We start from the raw sequence: 17,131 nt of genomic DNA, 5'->3' as shown, positions 1-17,131 counted from the left end.
TCATAGATTTCACCAATGAAGCCAGTGAAGCTGGAATTTTCTTTTTAAGAAAGTGTTAACTACAAATTTAATTTTTTAAAATAATTTTTGAACTGTTCAGGTTATTAATTTCTTTTTGAGTGGGTTTTCTTAATTTATATCATTCAAGTTTGTATGTATTTCATATAATTTGACAAATGTGTAGGTGTAAAATTTGTCATAACCTAAAAAATTATTTTTTATAATAGTAGGATTTGAAACATTGATTCCTTTTTTATTCCTGAAACTGGTAGTTTATGTTTCCTTCCTTTCTTTCTTTTTTTTTTTTTCCTGATCCATCTGGTTAGAAGTTTATCAATTTTATTGATCCTTTCAATGAGCCAATTATTGTTTTCATTGATTTGATCTACAGTTTTCTGCTTTCTATTTTACTACTTCTACTCTTTATTATTTTTCTCCTCATGCACAATTTGTAGAGTTTTTTTATTTGTTTGTTTTGTTTTGGTGTGTATTTTTGTTGTTGTTTCTCATTTTTTAGCTGGGAAGCTTAGATAATTGATTTGATACATTTCTTTTAAAAAATATGCAGTTAATTTCATGAATTTCCCTTGCAATTCTGCTTTAGTTGCATCTGACAACCATGTATCATTTTGGAGAATTTGTACTATTGTGTCCTCAATTTCAGTTTTGTTGTTGTTGTTGTTAGTGTTGAATTACTCTTAATGTCACCCATTGCACTTTTTAAAAATTTTAGGTGTTTTGCATACATGTCTAGAGTTTGATTTGGATCTGTTTTTATATCTTCCATTTCTTTTGTAATAAAATTCATTTTTTTCTAGATTTTGGACATAGGTAGTTTATTTATAATAACTGTGTTGTGTCCTCATCTGCTAATTTAGTTCTCCATATTCTTTCTGGTTGTTTATATTGATTGATTTTTCTCCTTTATTTATTTTTTGCATGCCTGATAGTGTTTGGTTAGGTGCTGCACATTATTAATTTTGTGTCTTATATGCCAGATTTTATTGCATTCCTTTAAATATACTGGTCTTTGTTCTGAGACATCATTAAGATGTCTTGAGACTTGCTTCTGTGCTTGTTAGATCAGTCTCTGCTTAAGATTTCATTTCACCTCTTAATGCAGTAACTTTCTGGAGAGTCTCACCAGTGTTCCAAGCATTAGTAAGTTTTTTGCTTTAAGTGGTGGCATAAACAACTATTTCTAGTCCTTTGTAAACTTTGGTAATTGTTATGTCAAATGCTTTCCCTAGTTTTTTCCTCTATTCTTGGGTAGTTCCCTCACACACTTGTGTGCATTAGATGAGATTTGAGTTGACATCTATGAAAATAGCTGGGCGGACCTCTCTTTCTGCACAACTTCCTTCTCTCCATGATTCTGCTTTGTAAATTCAAGCTGCTTTGATTTCCCTGAACTTCAGACTTCTTCTCCTCAATTCAGTACATTGAGCTCTGTTTGGTTTCTCACTCAATGAACTCTGGTCTGGAAATTCTATTTAGCTGCTAAGCTGGGGCAACCATAGGGTTCAGCTTGTTTTTTCCCTTCTTTCAGGAAACGGTCTCCTGTGTTTCTTATTGTTGAATGTCTAAACACTGTTGCTTTCAATATTTTGTCCAATTATATGGCGCTAAAAGTAAGAAGTTAAATTCTGACCCTATTACTCCATCCATTATGAACAGATCTGGAAGCCCAAATGATAATTTCAGATTATTTGTTTAGGATAAAGCTGGTTCCTGGTGTACACATTTGCTTAAAATTTATACAACTTTTATAGTGCAATAAATCTGTCTAAAGATAGAAGGAAATTTTAAAAAATAACTAAAGAGTATTTCTACCAGAAAAGAAGCAATGCAATTTAGTATAATTCTAGGAAAAACTGTATTTCTACAACGTGTAAAGACCAGCCACGTTAGATTTAATGAATACAACAGATAATCTGGATAATGAAAAAAGGGTGTTGGTTAACTAAGAAACAATTTTAAGGTTTATGAATATAAAATAAATTTTATACACTACCTTAGTCTTTTAAAAAACTGTAATTTGTAAAAACTGACTCATTTTTGGTCCCATATAATAAATTACTTATAAATTGAGAAAAAAAATCATCTTCTAAAACAACCTTACAAGTTCACTTAATCAAATATTCATCCAGAATGTCTATTTTGATTTTTTTAAATATTTTATTTATTTATTTGAGAGACAGTGATACTGAGAGAGAGCATGAGCAGGGAGAGGGCCAGAGGCAGAGGAGAAGCAGACTCCCTGCTGAGCAGGGAGTGATGTGGGGCTCGATCCCAGCTGATGTGGGACTCGATCCCAGGACACTGAGATCATGGCCTGAGCCAAAGGCAGTTGCTTAACCAACTGAGCCACCCAGACACCCCAAATGTCTATATAAGTTTTTAACAAACTTGGATTTCATAAACTATAAGAGCTATTAGGTCATTATTTTCATGTATCAATTACTGACAAATATATTAACAATCCACATATGAACAGATTATCTTCTGCAAGAATAGTGGCTTGTTTTAAGGAAGTGTTTATTGATACCTTATTCTTGGGACTCCTAGGTGGCTCCATCAGTTAAGCATCTCACTGTGAGACTGAACCCATGTGGGGCTCTGCACTGGTGTAGAGCCTGTATGAGAGTCTCTCTCCCATTCCCTCTGCTCCTTCCCCCTCCTCTCTCTCTCTAAGAAAACAAAACAAAACAAAACAAAAACAACTAGAAAAAAAAAACCTTATTCCTCACAAAGAAAACCTAAGTTTTACAGTAAGTTTTACACATAGTTAATGAGGTGAGGCAAATATTAACCATTTACATAAAAACTATAACGTTAAGTATGTTATTACAAAAGTATCTCAGGTAAAGTAATAACTATTTGGATTAAAATTAACATATAAATTATGTTATCAGGAAAGGATCTAAGTTTTATGAAAGAATGTTCAGTTTTCTAACTATGTATGCTTATGTTAATATATTAGAAATAGTCATTGGAATTAGTCCAGATCACTCAGACTAATGAATACAAGTATGATTTACCTACTCTATACTCTACCTTAATTTTCATGCACCATTAGCACTACCTTAATCTAAAGTAGTTAAGTCCTGTATGTTAATATTACTATTACTAATTTGCTAATTTACAAAATATAGTGCTTGGATTATAAGACAGCTCTTATTTAAATGTTCACTACTTGCTGGAGTTTGCACTAAGCACTTTATACCCATTTTCCTACTTATTCTATACAGAAGAAAATGAAAGGGATTGTTATACAGATTTTATTTTATTTTTTAAAGATTTTATTTATTTATTTGACAGAGATTACAAGTAGGCAGAAAGGTGGTGGGGGGGCGGGGGGAGCAGGCTCCCCACTGAGCAGAGAGCCCCGGGACATGACCTGAGCTGAATGAAGTCAGAGGCTTTAACTCACTGAGTCCCTGGTGCCCCTGTTATACTGATTTTAGAAACGAGGTATAAATAAGAGAGCTTAACTATTTTCATTGGTTTCTACTATAATGGCAATTTCAAGTTACAACCCAGTTTTTTCTGCCCTTTACACTATCCCATGCTGCACAAAAATATTGTTTTAATGGATGACCTCAAAATTTCTGCCTCTTATGATATTTTAGAACTGTGTATCATAATATAAGCCAGAATTTGTCTAACTTATAACTGTAAAGCCAGAAGTTTCTTAGGTTAAATGTGACCCAGTTACTAGAATACCCAGGACCCTCATAGAAGGCCACATTAAAATAACCTCTATAATGCTACATTATGCCCATGAGATTATTAAACTAATTTTGCCAAATTAAGACTTCAATTAATTTCATTGATTTGTATTCTACATTATTCAAAAAATATGAAACAAATTACATTGTTTATTTGATTTCAGAAATTTTTATTCTTTGTCAATATAAGAATGCCTCTTATATAGCCCATAATAGGTGCTACTATTTCCTTAAAGATTCAAGCATTAATGTATGATACTTAAATATTGCAAATGCATAGTTCTTAAGCAGGGCTTCATTAATTCCACCTGTATACAGAATTTTGTGTGTATGAAATTTATGGAGTTACTTTCTATATGTTAAACATTGTTAAAAAGTTTCTAACATACTATAAATACTAAACTACTTAATCTTACAATAACAGGGACAATTAAATAGCTTTAAGAATATATCATAATCTATTCTGTATCTTTGCCCATAAGTAGATGTGTTGAGGGTTAAACTGTATATTTGATAGGATTTTAATGTTGAATTCACGTCCTTTGTTCAATATTTGGACATCCAAAAAATCCCCAAATACTAAAACCTTATGAAATCTGGTTTCAACACAATATCTAAGTGTGCTTTTATAGATGGTGGTGATGAGGGGAGGGGTAATTTTCCAGCCAGCAAGCAGCAATGATTACGATCCTCTGGTTTGATTCTATTATTGGCTGAATATAGATTGATGTACTTGTCTCCACTGTACCAATGTATAATGCATGAACACGATTACTGGGGTAATTTAGAAACAGGATGCCTTTAATCTTCTGTACAGATCAATCAATTACAATACATAGGTTATAGAATGTCCTATGATCTTACACTGAATTCTTAATAGAACTAATCTTAGAACTAAATGAGGTCGGGGGGAAATGTGAAGCCCACAGAGATTGCTAAAATGAACACAGACAATGGAACTTAACTATTATGTGTTTAATTACTCAGAACAAACAAACAGAAACCACTCTGAAGGTTGTAGAGAAAGAAATAATGTATCAGGGAGTGAAAAGCCCCTTTTTCTCTTGAAGCAGCCACTTTTCCACCTTTAAGGAGGAATTCAGGAGTTTTGAGATTCAATAAACTGTGAAAGTATCAAACTCATACTAGAAACAGTTTGCACTGTTACCTTTTGCATGTCAAAACGTCTTGTCATATGGCAGATAAATCTGTTTCAAACTGCATTTGGAAATGCCTGTTTCCCTTTAAAGCAATATTCACTCACTGAATTTACTTGTGATTTGAAAAAGAAATAATTTTCCATATGACCTTGCCATAACCTACTGTTATTTGATTATGCCTTTATAGTGTACTTGAGACATTAGTGAAAATCTGCAGAATATGAAGTTTGTTCAGTTTTCTCTGGAGTTCTTCCTTTTTTTTTTTTTTTTTTTTTTTTTAAAGTAGCTCTAATACAGAGCTTAAACTGACAATCGTGAGATCACCTGAGCTGAGATCAAGAGTTGGGCACTCGGGACACCTGGGTGGCTTAGTCATTAAGCATCTGCCTTCAGCTCAGGTCATGATCCCAGGTCCTGGGATCGAGCCAGGAAACCTGCTTCTCCCTCTCCCACTCCCTCTGCTTGTGTTCTCTCTCTCTCTGTGTCAAATAAATAAATAAAATCTAAAATAAATAAATAAATAAAAAGAGTTGAACACTCACTGAGCCACTGAGCCACTCAGGCACCCTGTTTCCTCTGGAGTACTTGATGAGTTTTAGAAAGAATGCATTTGAGCTTGGATTAAGCTAACAAGCTTAGTAGAAAAAGAAGGTTTTTTAGATATGGGGTGCAAATATCACGGTTTCTGTGGGTATCCAGTAAAAACAAGTAGTGTATGTGACTATATCAGGGCCACTTGCCTGAGTTTAGTGTTGTGTTGTCTGTGGCTGGACGTTGGCAGAGTTTCTAAAGGCAGAGTCAGAGTCAGCACCACGGATAGCTCCACACATTTAACACCTGGGAGAAAAACTCCAGGGTTTCACAAACCCAGCTGCAGCTAGGAAACAGAATGATCAAGTGATCTACTTACACTGCAAGGGAGGAAAATAAAACTGTACATTGGAGGAGCGTGCCTTTTTATGTTCCGAGAGAAGGAACTGTGAAGATTCAAGAAAGCCCAGGCTACCGTAAGAGCCTACGGGGTTTTCATAGATTGCTTCTTTTTTTAAGTTAAGCTAATTAACCTGAAAATTCAACATTCCCAGGCAATGTCTCACATTTCTAATTCATTTTTATTACTCTGACATGAAAGGGTAAGATTTTCTCATGTTGTTGGGAGTTATTTTGTTTTTTGTTTTGTTTTTGTTTTTTGTTAGTTTGTTCAGTGGTGATTTTTTCTTGGCTGTGCTTTCTGCAACTTCCTGAAGTTAAAGTCGTTATGTTTATTACCTCATTATTTATTGCAATCCACATGATTCACCTTCATAATCTAAACCTCTCTCTCCGCCCTTTTCAGTTCCATCCTTATTTTTTTTTTTAACTTCATATTGAGGTTGTAACTGAGAAAATATGAACCCGACTAATTCAAGGCACAGGCAAACAGGCTAATGAGTTGCAAGAACCCCCAACACTATCAGGTTTTTACAGAGGACTTAGGACTTTTATCAACAGCTGGAAACAAGAGGTTTGTCTGTGTTCTAGTAGCTCCATAGGTTGTAGCAGTAGCAAATTCCATTTAGAGAAAGGGATGTGGAAAGAGACTATTAGGTTAAAGGAGATAAAGCAAGAAAAGCTAGAAAAAACAACTTAGAAAACACCCTCTTCTGGTATGACTTGTCACATTTATTTTCCTAAGCTCCAGGATGACTATTTGGACAGAAGTGTATGTATACATGGGATTCCCACCTTGGCAGGCTCTGAGAAAAAAGAACGAAGAGGATTCCACTCTGCTCCTTGAACACTTTCCCATCCTAAACGGGATAATTTGTTAGAAATAGTGGGAGAGAGTAAATAGAATGGTGTTCCTAGTGTGTTTAGGAGGAAAGTGGCACTGGAGGTCACACCAAGGCTGGTAACTCTTAGCCCCACCCACCTTTTGTTCCTTCCCCCTTGCAACCAGCTTCGCCCATTTCAAGCACTTCCCTTGTTTCGTACCAGTTGCTCTCAGTCTTTGGCCTTCCCCTCTTTCTCGCAGCCTCCAGCACCTACAGACCCAATCAACCCCCAACGTTGCAACTCCTCAGGGGTTCAAGCAATGAGACCGGGCATGCCCAGCGGCGGCGCCAGCAGTCTTTAGTCTTTGGGAGACTCGGCTCAGCGCCGGGCAGGGATAGGAGTGCCACTTCAGCTAAGGCTTCGGCGCCCACCTCCGAGGAGCCCGGGAATCCGAGCTGCACCCTCGGGCTAAACCTGCACCCTTAAGTGGCTCATCCTCAATCTTCAAACTCCCGAACGCCACCAGAGCCTAGAAATAGTCCTCACTGAAGGACTGTTTTCCCACCTGTCTTTTCTTTGCAGCTAAGGGTGTTTTAGCTACTGCGGCGTGAGGAGCTCAGGGATGGAGCCCTGTGGCTGGTGGCCGTGGAGATCACCTTCCCAGAGTAGCTGTTTGTTACTGAGTTTTGGAGATTTCTTGGCTGGCTTCCGCTAAAGCACGCTTGAGTAATCCGAGCTGTGGCGGCGCCCAAGCTCTCGGGATAAAGGGTGTATGTGTGTGTGTATGTGTGTGTGTGTGCGCGCGCGCGCGCGGGTGAGTGTGTGCGTGTGTGTGTGTGTGTGTGTGTGTGTGTGTAGGGGAGAGGGCGGGGATAGAAACGTCAACTCCCCCCAGCACCCCCCCCCCCAGCCTCCTTTTCTTTCTCGCCTTCCTGCAAAAGCCGCACGAGTCTTCCATCCCCCCCTGAGCCATCCTCACAGCTCTGGGCAACCGCCAGGTTAAGCCCATTTGCACTGGGAAATTGGCGCTGTTTGGGAGAAGAGAAACAGATCGATTGCCCTTGTGACTCCCCGCCCCCCTTCCATCCCACCCCACCCCCACCGCTCCCTCCCTCCCTCCCCCTCCATCCCCCTCACCCCGCCTCCTTCCCTCTCCCCACCCCCAAACCCTCTCACCCGCGGCAGTCCGGTGCGAGGCCCCCTCCGGAAGGTGAAGGGGATGGATTGGACTCCGCTGGGGAAAGCGGGTGTCTAGAAGTGGTGCTAATGGGAAGAGATTTCTGGTTTCAAAAGAGGATGCTCTGCCACAAAGAGCGGCTCGCGCGCTGGCCTGGGCTCTAGCCGTGGAGAGATCCCGGGAGAACTCCAGAGCTCGGGGGGAGCGCTCCTCGGAAGACCGGGGTCAACATGCCTGTTCGCAGGGGGCATGTGGCACCACAAAACACATTTTTGGGGACCATCATACGGAAATTTGAAGGGCAAAGTAAGTTCATTTGTTCTCTTCTCTCTCCCTCGCTTTCTGCTTTGACAGTGCACTTGGCATTCGCAGCGTACAGGCTGAGGAGCCGGCAACTCCCGGCTCCTTCAAGTTAACAGGCTGTGAAACCGAGACAGGAGGTTCGAATGGCAGCAGGAGTGTTCTCCCCCAGATATTAATTCTGATTTACATTTTAGATTATGGTCTCCATTATAGGAGGCAATCTGATCCTCCTCTCCCACTGCTCCATTATCTGCTTTGCTACTTAATGTCCTACTCTTCTACTATCTTAAAGGGAACGTACTAGTATAACATGGGTTTATATTTTGAGGATGTTTAATTGTACACTTTTTGAAAGTCAGGAGTAGGGCAGAGCATACCACTGGAACAAGAGAATGTAAATGGTAACAGCGATGTAAGCGGCTATGCAAACTATATTTTACCTTGGTTAAATCGCAAAGCTGTGTTATGACAGGGATGCTTGCTTGCTGTTAGTTTATAGAAGCTAAACTTTGCATTGAATCAATGCAAATATATCCCAAGAAGGATTATCTGGAAAAAGCAATATCTGATCCGTACTGGTTCCCAATGCAAACGGTTCAGTATTCAAAGCAATATTTCTGCCTCTTTATCATTTCCCTAAATTTCCATCAAAGAATTTGAAAATTGAAATGTAGTAAGTAAATCCCCACAACTAAGAAATTTAACATTCTGATGTGGACTAACTATAAGGAATGAATTATTGTTATATAAATATATTAACTCTAAATCCTTGTTAATTTATATTTAACGTTTCCTTAAATCTACATTAACACACAGTTATGTTGTGCATTTTGCAGTTGTTTTGGCGCTGTATTTAGTGACATGAGGATATAGTACCTTGTGTATCAAATAAACTAATGTATCCTGTTCATATTCTATCTGGAAATAATAAATATAATTTGTGGTCAAAATTTAATAAGTTCTTTGTATTAAAATACCCTCTACCACAAAGGAATTCAAGGTTCTCACAAAGTAAAAGTGAAAAGGTGTTGACATAATATTTACCTGTGTATGTGTAAATATTTTTATCTTCTGGAAAATATATATTATGAAAGGTGAATCTTCAAATTATTGAACTATTAATTAACATGAGATAATTTTATTGCTAACAGTTTCATGTTTTGTTTTTTAACACGACGAATGTGTAGTATGCCTTAGAGGGATAGAGAAAAGTCAAATCCAAAAATAATAGCTACTTTGAGAAAGTTGTACTTTCAAGGGTCAAGGTTGAGGTAAGAAATTTGTCAGCTACAGGATGTTTCATTGTTTGCCTTTGAAAATATTTATCTTACAATTAAATGGCATTCTGGAAATATCAATGGGACAGCTGCTTGTTTGAGTGTGCCTTAGTACCCTTGGGAGTCACAAGGCTTAAGAAGTAGACTATTTGGGAAATTACATTCTCAAAATTTGAAGAGTAGTTCCTTAATACTTCTTATTAAAACTACTTAGGACCATTAATTTTATGTTTAGGGTTTTTGTGTTCTTCCTTTTAAAACCCTGGGCAGTTAGCAATTTGGGAAGCACCTGCATTTCAGATCTCCTATTATGCAACAATTTCCTCCAGTGTTTATGAAAATCTTGTGGAAGCTCTCTAAAAGATGCCTTACTGTCTTCTTATTACAGATAAAAAATTTATCATTGCAAATGCCAGAGTGCAAAATTGTGCCATCATCTACTGCAATGATGGGTTCTGCGAGATGACTGGTTTCTCCAGGCCAGATGTCATGCAAAAGCCGTGCACCTGTGACTTTCTCCATGGGCCTGAGACCAAGAGACATGATATTGCCCAAATTGCCCAGGCATTGCTGGGGTCAGAGGAGAGGAAAGTGGAGGTCACCTACTATCACAAAAATGGTAAAGTTCATCTATTTAGAATTCTTTTTATTTGATTCCATTGAAATGAAATTTTGACAACCGATTAGTGAAAGTTCATTTGCAGAGAAGCTCCAAATATTCAGTTGTAGATAATTTTTGCTTATATTTTTTACCATTCAAAAAATATGGATACTGTCATTAGTGGACTAATAGGAACAATTTCTTCTTTGAATGAGGGAACTCTGTACTCTTCAAAAGTAGTAACTTACTATAAGTGAGAACAAAGTGCCACAATTTAGTCTTACTTTCTCCCCTTTCTAGGGAATAACATAAAGGCCAATAATTTACTGATTGTATTGTAATGTATTTGGTAAGAGAGAAATACAGAGTTTTATTTGCTTGAGCTTGAAAATATTTCACAGAGCAAAATCTTGTTGAAAACTGTATATCCGAACTAAAATTATTGCAGTCGTAAATGTTTCTTGGCTTTCAGATTTATTTGATAGGCAACACCTCTTGTTTCTTTTGCTCCTTTTTATACAACATTAAGGGTGATATATAAGAACTTCCAAAATTGGTCTAGTAAAGCTATGTAATAATAAAAGCTGTTCATGTATTCAAGAATTGTCCTAAAATAAGAAATGGACAAAAGGAATTATGATACTGTGGAGTTATTTGTACTCATTTTTTTAGCTGCAACAAAATTGGTACCTCAAACTTAAGGTCACACCTCAAATCCAAGGGTACTCCTCCTTCTTTCAGGCTTGTTATGGGCACATAATATGTTTGACCTATAACCATTCTCAAAAAAAAATACTCACTTAATACACATGCATTCATTAAACATACCATATATAGTATATGAACTCACATGTATGAATATTCACATGTACCCATTTAAAAGATACACATTCTCAAATGTGCACAATTACTGGTATTTGACAATTTAGTGCTTAAAGATAAATTAGCTAAAAATGCATGTTGTAGTTAGTTTTATTGATGTTGCATTATCTTTTTTTTTTTTTTTGCCATTGATAAAAATCAGTGAGGCAGAGGGATATGTAGTCAGATGTTTTAGGAAACCCATAAGTCTTGCAAATGAGAAAATGAGTGATGTGTTATAGCTTATATGAGATACTGATTAATTATTTGATAAAATACACAGCAGAAATTCTAGCATAGAAAAGGTTTAACTCTTCCTCTTATTTCTTACAATTTAATATTTTATGGTAGAAAATTGTCATTCTTAATTACTAAATTTTCCTTAACATTAACTTGAATGAGTCTATGTGACAAACTATGATTAGAAAGACAGGTTTGCATAACTTTGAGTTAATCTGGAATGAAAACAATTATATGATTATCAGCTAACATAAAGACTGTTTTTAAAGTTCTTCTCACCCCCCTCCCCACCACCACCACTTTTCCATCAGTGGTGTTGGCTTCCTAGAAATAGCCTAATTGCTCTGTTGTCTTGAAAGCATTTCTTGGACTAAGGCTCTCACTACCCAAATGCAACTCATCTTTTTTTGTGTGTGTCTCTGATGCCAACAATTTGGGCTTTTGGAATAATTTGAATGTCTGACATTTTTTCTCCACCTGAATACTTATCACGATGCTGACATCGTGTGCATTCTGGCTATACAGGGCATGTTGGTCAGCATTTGATCTTTATGTTTCTAAGGACATTTCAGAACTTTTTCAACTTATATAATTTAGGTATAAAATGAATTTGGACTGTTAGGATCACTTAGATACTTACTATATTTTTCAGACAATATTCTGAAATGAAAGTTGTTTATTATACTTCAAGTGGAATGGTGCTATTTTAAAACCTTGTGTTACTTGTGCAATGGGAGTGTGTAAAGTTATCTCAAAACCCCTAAGAAAGGCAGGTAAATTTGGAATCAAAAACATGAATGTAAAAGTTTCTATAGTAAAGATGCTTGTACGCTGACTAAGGCAAATCTTTCTACCCGAGGGATGCACTTGGTTATATAAATTAAAACCTTCTTGTTTTAGATGAGGATTTCCATGAAAGTTTGCTTAGGTATATAAATATCAACCTTCGGTGATGATTTTGATTCTGTTGGCTTCATTTTCAGATTTGACTCAGTCTACAAGGACTTGGTAATCTTTAGAGCTAATAACAAGTGCTGCTTATTTCACTTTCAATATGGGATACATGAGATGATGGACCAAGCTTTTTCTTTTTTTCTTTTTCCGAAGAGAAAGATTAATTTTATGACCTTTTCAGATTACAAAGACACAGTAGGACTTGTTTGCTCTGAATGTAATCAACCTGTGTTTTTGAGCCTAGTTCACATACCTTGAATAGAATCTTCAAAGTGCATTGGTTTTATTCACATGGCAACTGCAAATTCAGTCAGAGCTTGTGAAGTTCAAATGCTTTGAAAGTCTTGCCTCTTAGAGACCTGCCAACCACTCTATATTTATAAAAACAGGAAGGGATAAAATCACCAACATTTTTTATTGGTTTGTTTTTCAAAGTTTCCTTGACTCTTTATTATTGAGGTCCTTTACTTTTGGGAGGTTTCTTGGTTTCTTAAGTATGTACAGTAAATGCTTCCTTTACTTATTCTCTATTTAGCACTTTATAGGAATACAGATAGGAATGTAATAAGCACAATGAGCAAATTAACTAATAGTTGAGATATTGTTTCCACTTTTCCATTCACTCATTCTGGTGTAGAAAAACTTGTGCATGGTATTATTTCTGAAAGCTTGTCTTTCAGATCGGCCGGAGGCTTTATAAGCAGTTTAAACCCATGATCTACGTAATGAGTTCACTTAGATGCAGTGCATGGTGAACTGCCTGATCATTCTTAGGAAACAACACTTCCTACCATCCTACTTGATGTGATTTTATCAGGTACAATTGAACTTGCTGTTTACCAGAATATCATTAAAAAAAAAAAAAAAAAAAAACCTAGTTATTTGCAGTAGGAATATTTGACAGCCCTTCCTTTGAGGATTCTATTTTACAGTTTAAGTCATTATTGCATAAATCATTCTTGGCAGCTGTAAAGTATTGCTTGAGGTGATAAAGCTGTAAATCTTTTGACATAAAGCTCTAATTATACAAAACTATAATTACACTGAGGCTTACACAAGGATGGGCATGTATTTTAATAGTATAATACATTCACTTTAAGCACAAGTTTTTAGGGGTGCTTCACTGGCTCAGTCAGTAAAGCATGTGGCTCTTCATCTTGGGGTTGTATGTTCAAGTCCCATATTGGGCATAGAGCTTACTTAGAAAATAAAAACAACTTTTTTTTTTTTTTTTTTTAGCATTAGATTGGATTGAGGAATAACAAACACTTCAGTTATTAAGTGAATGTAAGTTATATAGTTTGGAGGTGATGCTAATACTAAGGAAACAGAGAATTCAGTCATCTTTCAGTTTATTGCTTGTCAGGTTTGGAGTGTGTCATGGAATGGTGCTAGCAGTTGAAGTGCTTTTCCACTTCAGGCATATGTAGACACATGATTTTTATCTTAAATTGTCAAGCAACTCTAAACATTTGGAAAATCAAAGTAAGTTTCTCCAAAAGAAATAAAGGTCTTAACTCAGTAGGAAAACAGGACATATAAAATGCTTTATTTTTAGAGGTTGGAGCATTCCTATATTTTTGCCATTATGCTCTCAGGCATGGTACAATGGCAAAATTGCTAACAAATCAGAGATGTCCCTATCTTTGCCTTGCTTTCAAAGAACTAAAGGATGAGAAGAGGCCGAGGGAAGTCCTTTCTTGATGCAGACAGGGACCAGATCCAGACAGGGCAGCAGTCATGTCGGGACAAAACTCCAGAGGCAGTGTTTGAGCCAGCTCAATTCAAAAGAGGTTTTGGTTTGATAACATTAAATCTACCATCTCTGAGAGTTTTTTTGGAAAGACCTTTTAGAAAGTGTTGCGTTGTTGGAAGTAAAGGTGAAAGTATATACCGAGTGCCGCCACCTCTCTTTAAGGTAATTTTTTAGGCATTAGAGGAACGTGCTATTGGAGGAGATGCAGAAGAGGACACAAACTCGTTTCTGCTTTCAGACATTTGTATTATGGAGTGACTAATGTTCACTTTTATCTTCAAAACCCCAAGATGTTTTCATGAATTTTTTTTTTAAAGGGAAAAGAGTAGACTACGAAATGGAGAAGCTTTTATATAAATGGAGAACAGAATTTGGGGTTAATTACCACTCTTCCTCTATCTCCCTACTGTAAAATAAACTTGTTTTTGTGTATTTCCTGTCTCCTTTTGTCATTTATACGTAATACTAACATATTAAAGCAATGTGGTTTACCTAAAACTTTAACAGCTCAAAAATAAATCTTCTAATAGTCCTATAAGTTATATGACATGTGAAATATTCCACTTTCATAATTTCATATTGTATAGTAGAGGTACAGATGGTAGTTTTTAGAGAAGAATGGAATTATATTCTATGTATATGTAATTCAAGCATTAAGAAAAATTTTAAGGAGTATCTTGCCTAGAATTTATTTTGGTGTTCATTTTAACTTTTTGTTTGTACGTTCTCTTGTTTCATCCAACAGAGTACTGTAATGGTAATCTTAAAATACTGTCTTTCATATACCTAAACTTTGTAACATCTCATGGACTCTGGATATTATATAGAGCTTAAATTTGATCAGTGTGTTTATTGAGAAACTCAAAATTCTCCAGAAACATTCTTCCTTGCAATTTGAAAACTTTTACTATTGTCCCAAATGAAAACAAAATGTCCCCAAACTGAAGTTGTGCTATGCTCATCAGTCCCCTTTTTACCAACCACCAGCACCGTACCTCTTGCAGCTCTGGTTCTAAAAAGAATCCACAACGTCTGCAGGCTTCAGAGATAACTGCTCAGTTATTTTCACACCCAAGGGACTTGAGAACAGGGTCAGTTTAGGGTAATAGGGATGGGCTAGTTTTAGTGGGAGGAACTGGCTTTCTGGCTTCTAATGGCTTTCAGCATTGTTTTTATTTTTATTTCTTCACTATAAATAGTCACTAAATCAATTACTGGCAGTCAGCAGCTAGGAGAGTCCTAGGATAATTAATTCACAGGAAAGGAGCAGTTGAAGTATGAAATGTTAAGATATCAACATTCATCTGGCCATATAAACTAGAAACCTCAGGGTCAGATAGTTTTCTGTTTTGTTTTTTCCTCCCTCTCCTCCCTAAACCCACTGCTCACCAATTTCTTTCATTACTTACATCTGAAGTATCTCTCAATGTGACCTTTACTTTTCCATCCCTGCCAAGTGGCCTAGTCGAAACCCTTTTCATTCTTCTTTGAGAATATTGAAGACTGAAGTTTTCCTTCCTTCCCAATCCATTCTCTACAATGCCATCAAAGAGCTATTTTTTTTTTAATTGTTACGTTAGTCACCATACATCATTAGTTTTTGACGTAGTGTTCCAAGATTCATTGTTTGCATATAACACCCAGCACTCCATGCAAGTTCCATCCAATACATGCTCTCCTTAATAAACACCACCAGGCTCACCCATCCCACCAAACCCCTTCCCCTCTAAAACCCTCAGTTTGTTTCTCAGAGTCCTCAGGCCAGAGAGCTATTTTTGAAACAAGAATCACATACACAGATGACTTATTGGAGCCAAGCATCACTGTAAATGAATTTCATATATTAAATGAGTACAACAGTCTCCTAAAACATAAACTCTCATCATCCCCATTTTATGGGAAAAAGCATTGAGACCCTGAAAGATTAATTCACCGAATCGCACAGCTTAAAAGTGGTGACATCTGAGCCCTTAGCAACTTCACCATATTTGCTGCTCAACGCCCTTATGATACACCTTGACTTAAAAACCCTATCTTAACTCATTAAGGCTCTCTGAATAAAGTTGTAGACTCTTTAAAAGGATACTTCATCCCCTTCAGATTTGAATTTGCTTGGGTTTTTAAGTAGGGTATGTTTAGAGGAACCAGCTGAATTCATAGGTCTGACCAAGTTTACCTTCCTTGCACCTCAGTTACTTCCTTGATACATCCTTGGAAAATAACAGCCACTTTGTTAGAGTGATTGGGTGTATTATATACAATAAAATACATAGCATTATTTCTAGCTTGGTCTTTTGCCCATAATATGTACTCAATAAATACCAATTAGTTGAGTATCTTGCCAACTCCCATTTGTCTTACGTGTCTTATGTTTCAATAATATTTGATTGTTCTGAGTTTCTCAAGCAAGCCCTGCTTTCTTATGTCACTGAGGCTTGCTCACCCTTCGGAAATTTTCTTTCATCTGTAATAAACAGTGGAAAGCCTCATTGAATGGATTGCCTTTCCCTCAGCTTCTCACCCTAAAGAAACTATTATCATCCTTCCAAAGACATATCAAAAGACTTCTCTGTGAAGTCTTTCCTGATGCCCCCACTGCCTGCTCCAGAGTATGAACATTCCTTTGTGTCTTCACAGCACTTGGTTCTAACCTCTGGTGTAGCACATGAAATATGCTATATATCATTACATATTATTGTAGTTAATTTTATCTGTTTTTTAAAGTTCATTCAAAAAAAAATATTGAGTCTTATTACTTTCTATGTCCAGAATATACGGAAGAGTACCTGGTATGAAGTATGTGCTTAAGTAGCATTCAGACACAGAATGAAGAGAAGATGAGAAATGGCACCATAGCTCTGGAGAAACAAACAGATTGAGATCTGGAGATCTTCACAAAAGTGAGCTATAGGGAATATGTAATATTTTGATTTTTCTTACTTTCTAAAATGTTCTTAAGAACAGTTTCCACCTGAATTTTATCAATGGCTCTATTTCTTTGCTTATAAGCTAAGGAATAAATCATCTTCATTTCCTATAACTATGCAAATAGCTAGAAAATATTTAATAAAGCATTAGAGAGAAGCTATTAACCAAAAATAACTAACCAGTTACCCGAGTATCACTCGCTTACCACCACATCACAACTACTTTCATTAGTATCTCCAACAAGCTCTTTGTAATAGCTAAACCCAAAGTTCTCTCCTGTTCATTTCTGACTTGAGTTTATTGCTGCAATTGAAACTCTTCTACTGACTACGTAAGTTACCCAGAGTTGACATTTTATATCTAGTATAACATTTTATTTCTCAGTGTT

General features: G+C 36.5%; 1 protein-coding gene across 6 annotated transcripts in view; it reads left to right on the top strand.

Moving 5' to 3' along the window:
- Positions 1-7,802: 7,802 nt before the first annotated feature.
- KCNH7 (potassium voltage-gated channel subfamily H member 7) overlaps positions 7,803-17,131 on the top strand; it is a 494,539-nt gene continuing 485,210 nt past the window's right edge. For all 6 annotated transcript variants that reach the window (XM_032355760.1, XM_032355759.1, XM_032355758.1 and 3 more), the window contains exons 1-2: positions 7,803-8,129; positions 9,792-10,022. In XM_032355760.1, coding sequence (XP_032211651.1) covers positions 8,054-8,129; positions 9,792-10,022 — 307 coding nt within the window. In that variant the 5' untranslated portion in view covers positions 7,803-8,053. The remainder of the gene's footprint in view (positions 8,130-9,791; positions 10,023-17,131) is intronic.

Source organism: Mustela erminea, chromosome 8 (assembly GCF_009829155.1).
Source record: "Mustela erminea isolate mMusErm1 chromosome 8, mMusErm1.Pri, whole genome shotgun sequence".
Classification (NCBI taxonomy): domain Eukaryota; kingdom Metazoa; phylum Chordata; class Mammalia; order Carnivora; family Mustelidae; genus Mustela; species Mustela erminea.
Note: the sequence above shows the minus strand (reverse complement) of the source record. Positions and strands in the feature narration are given on the sequence as shown.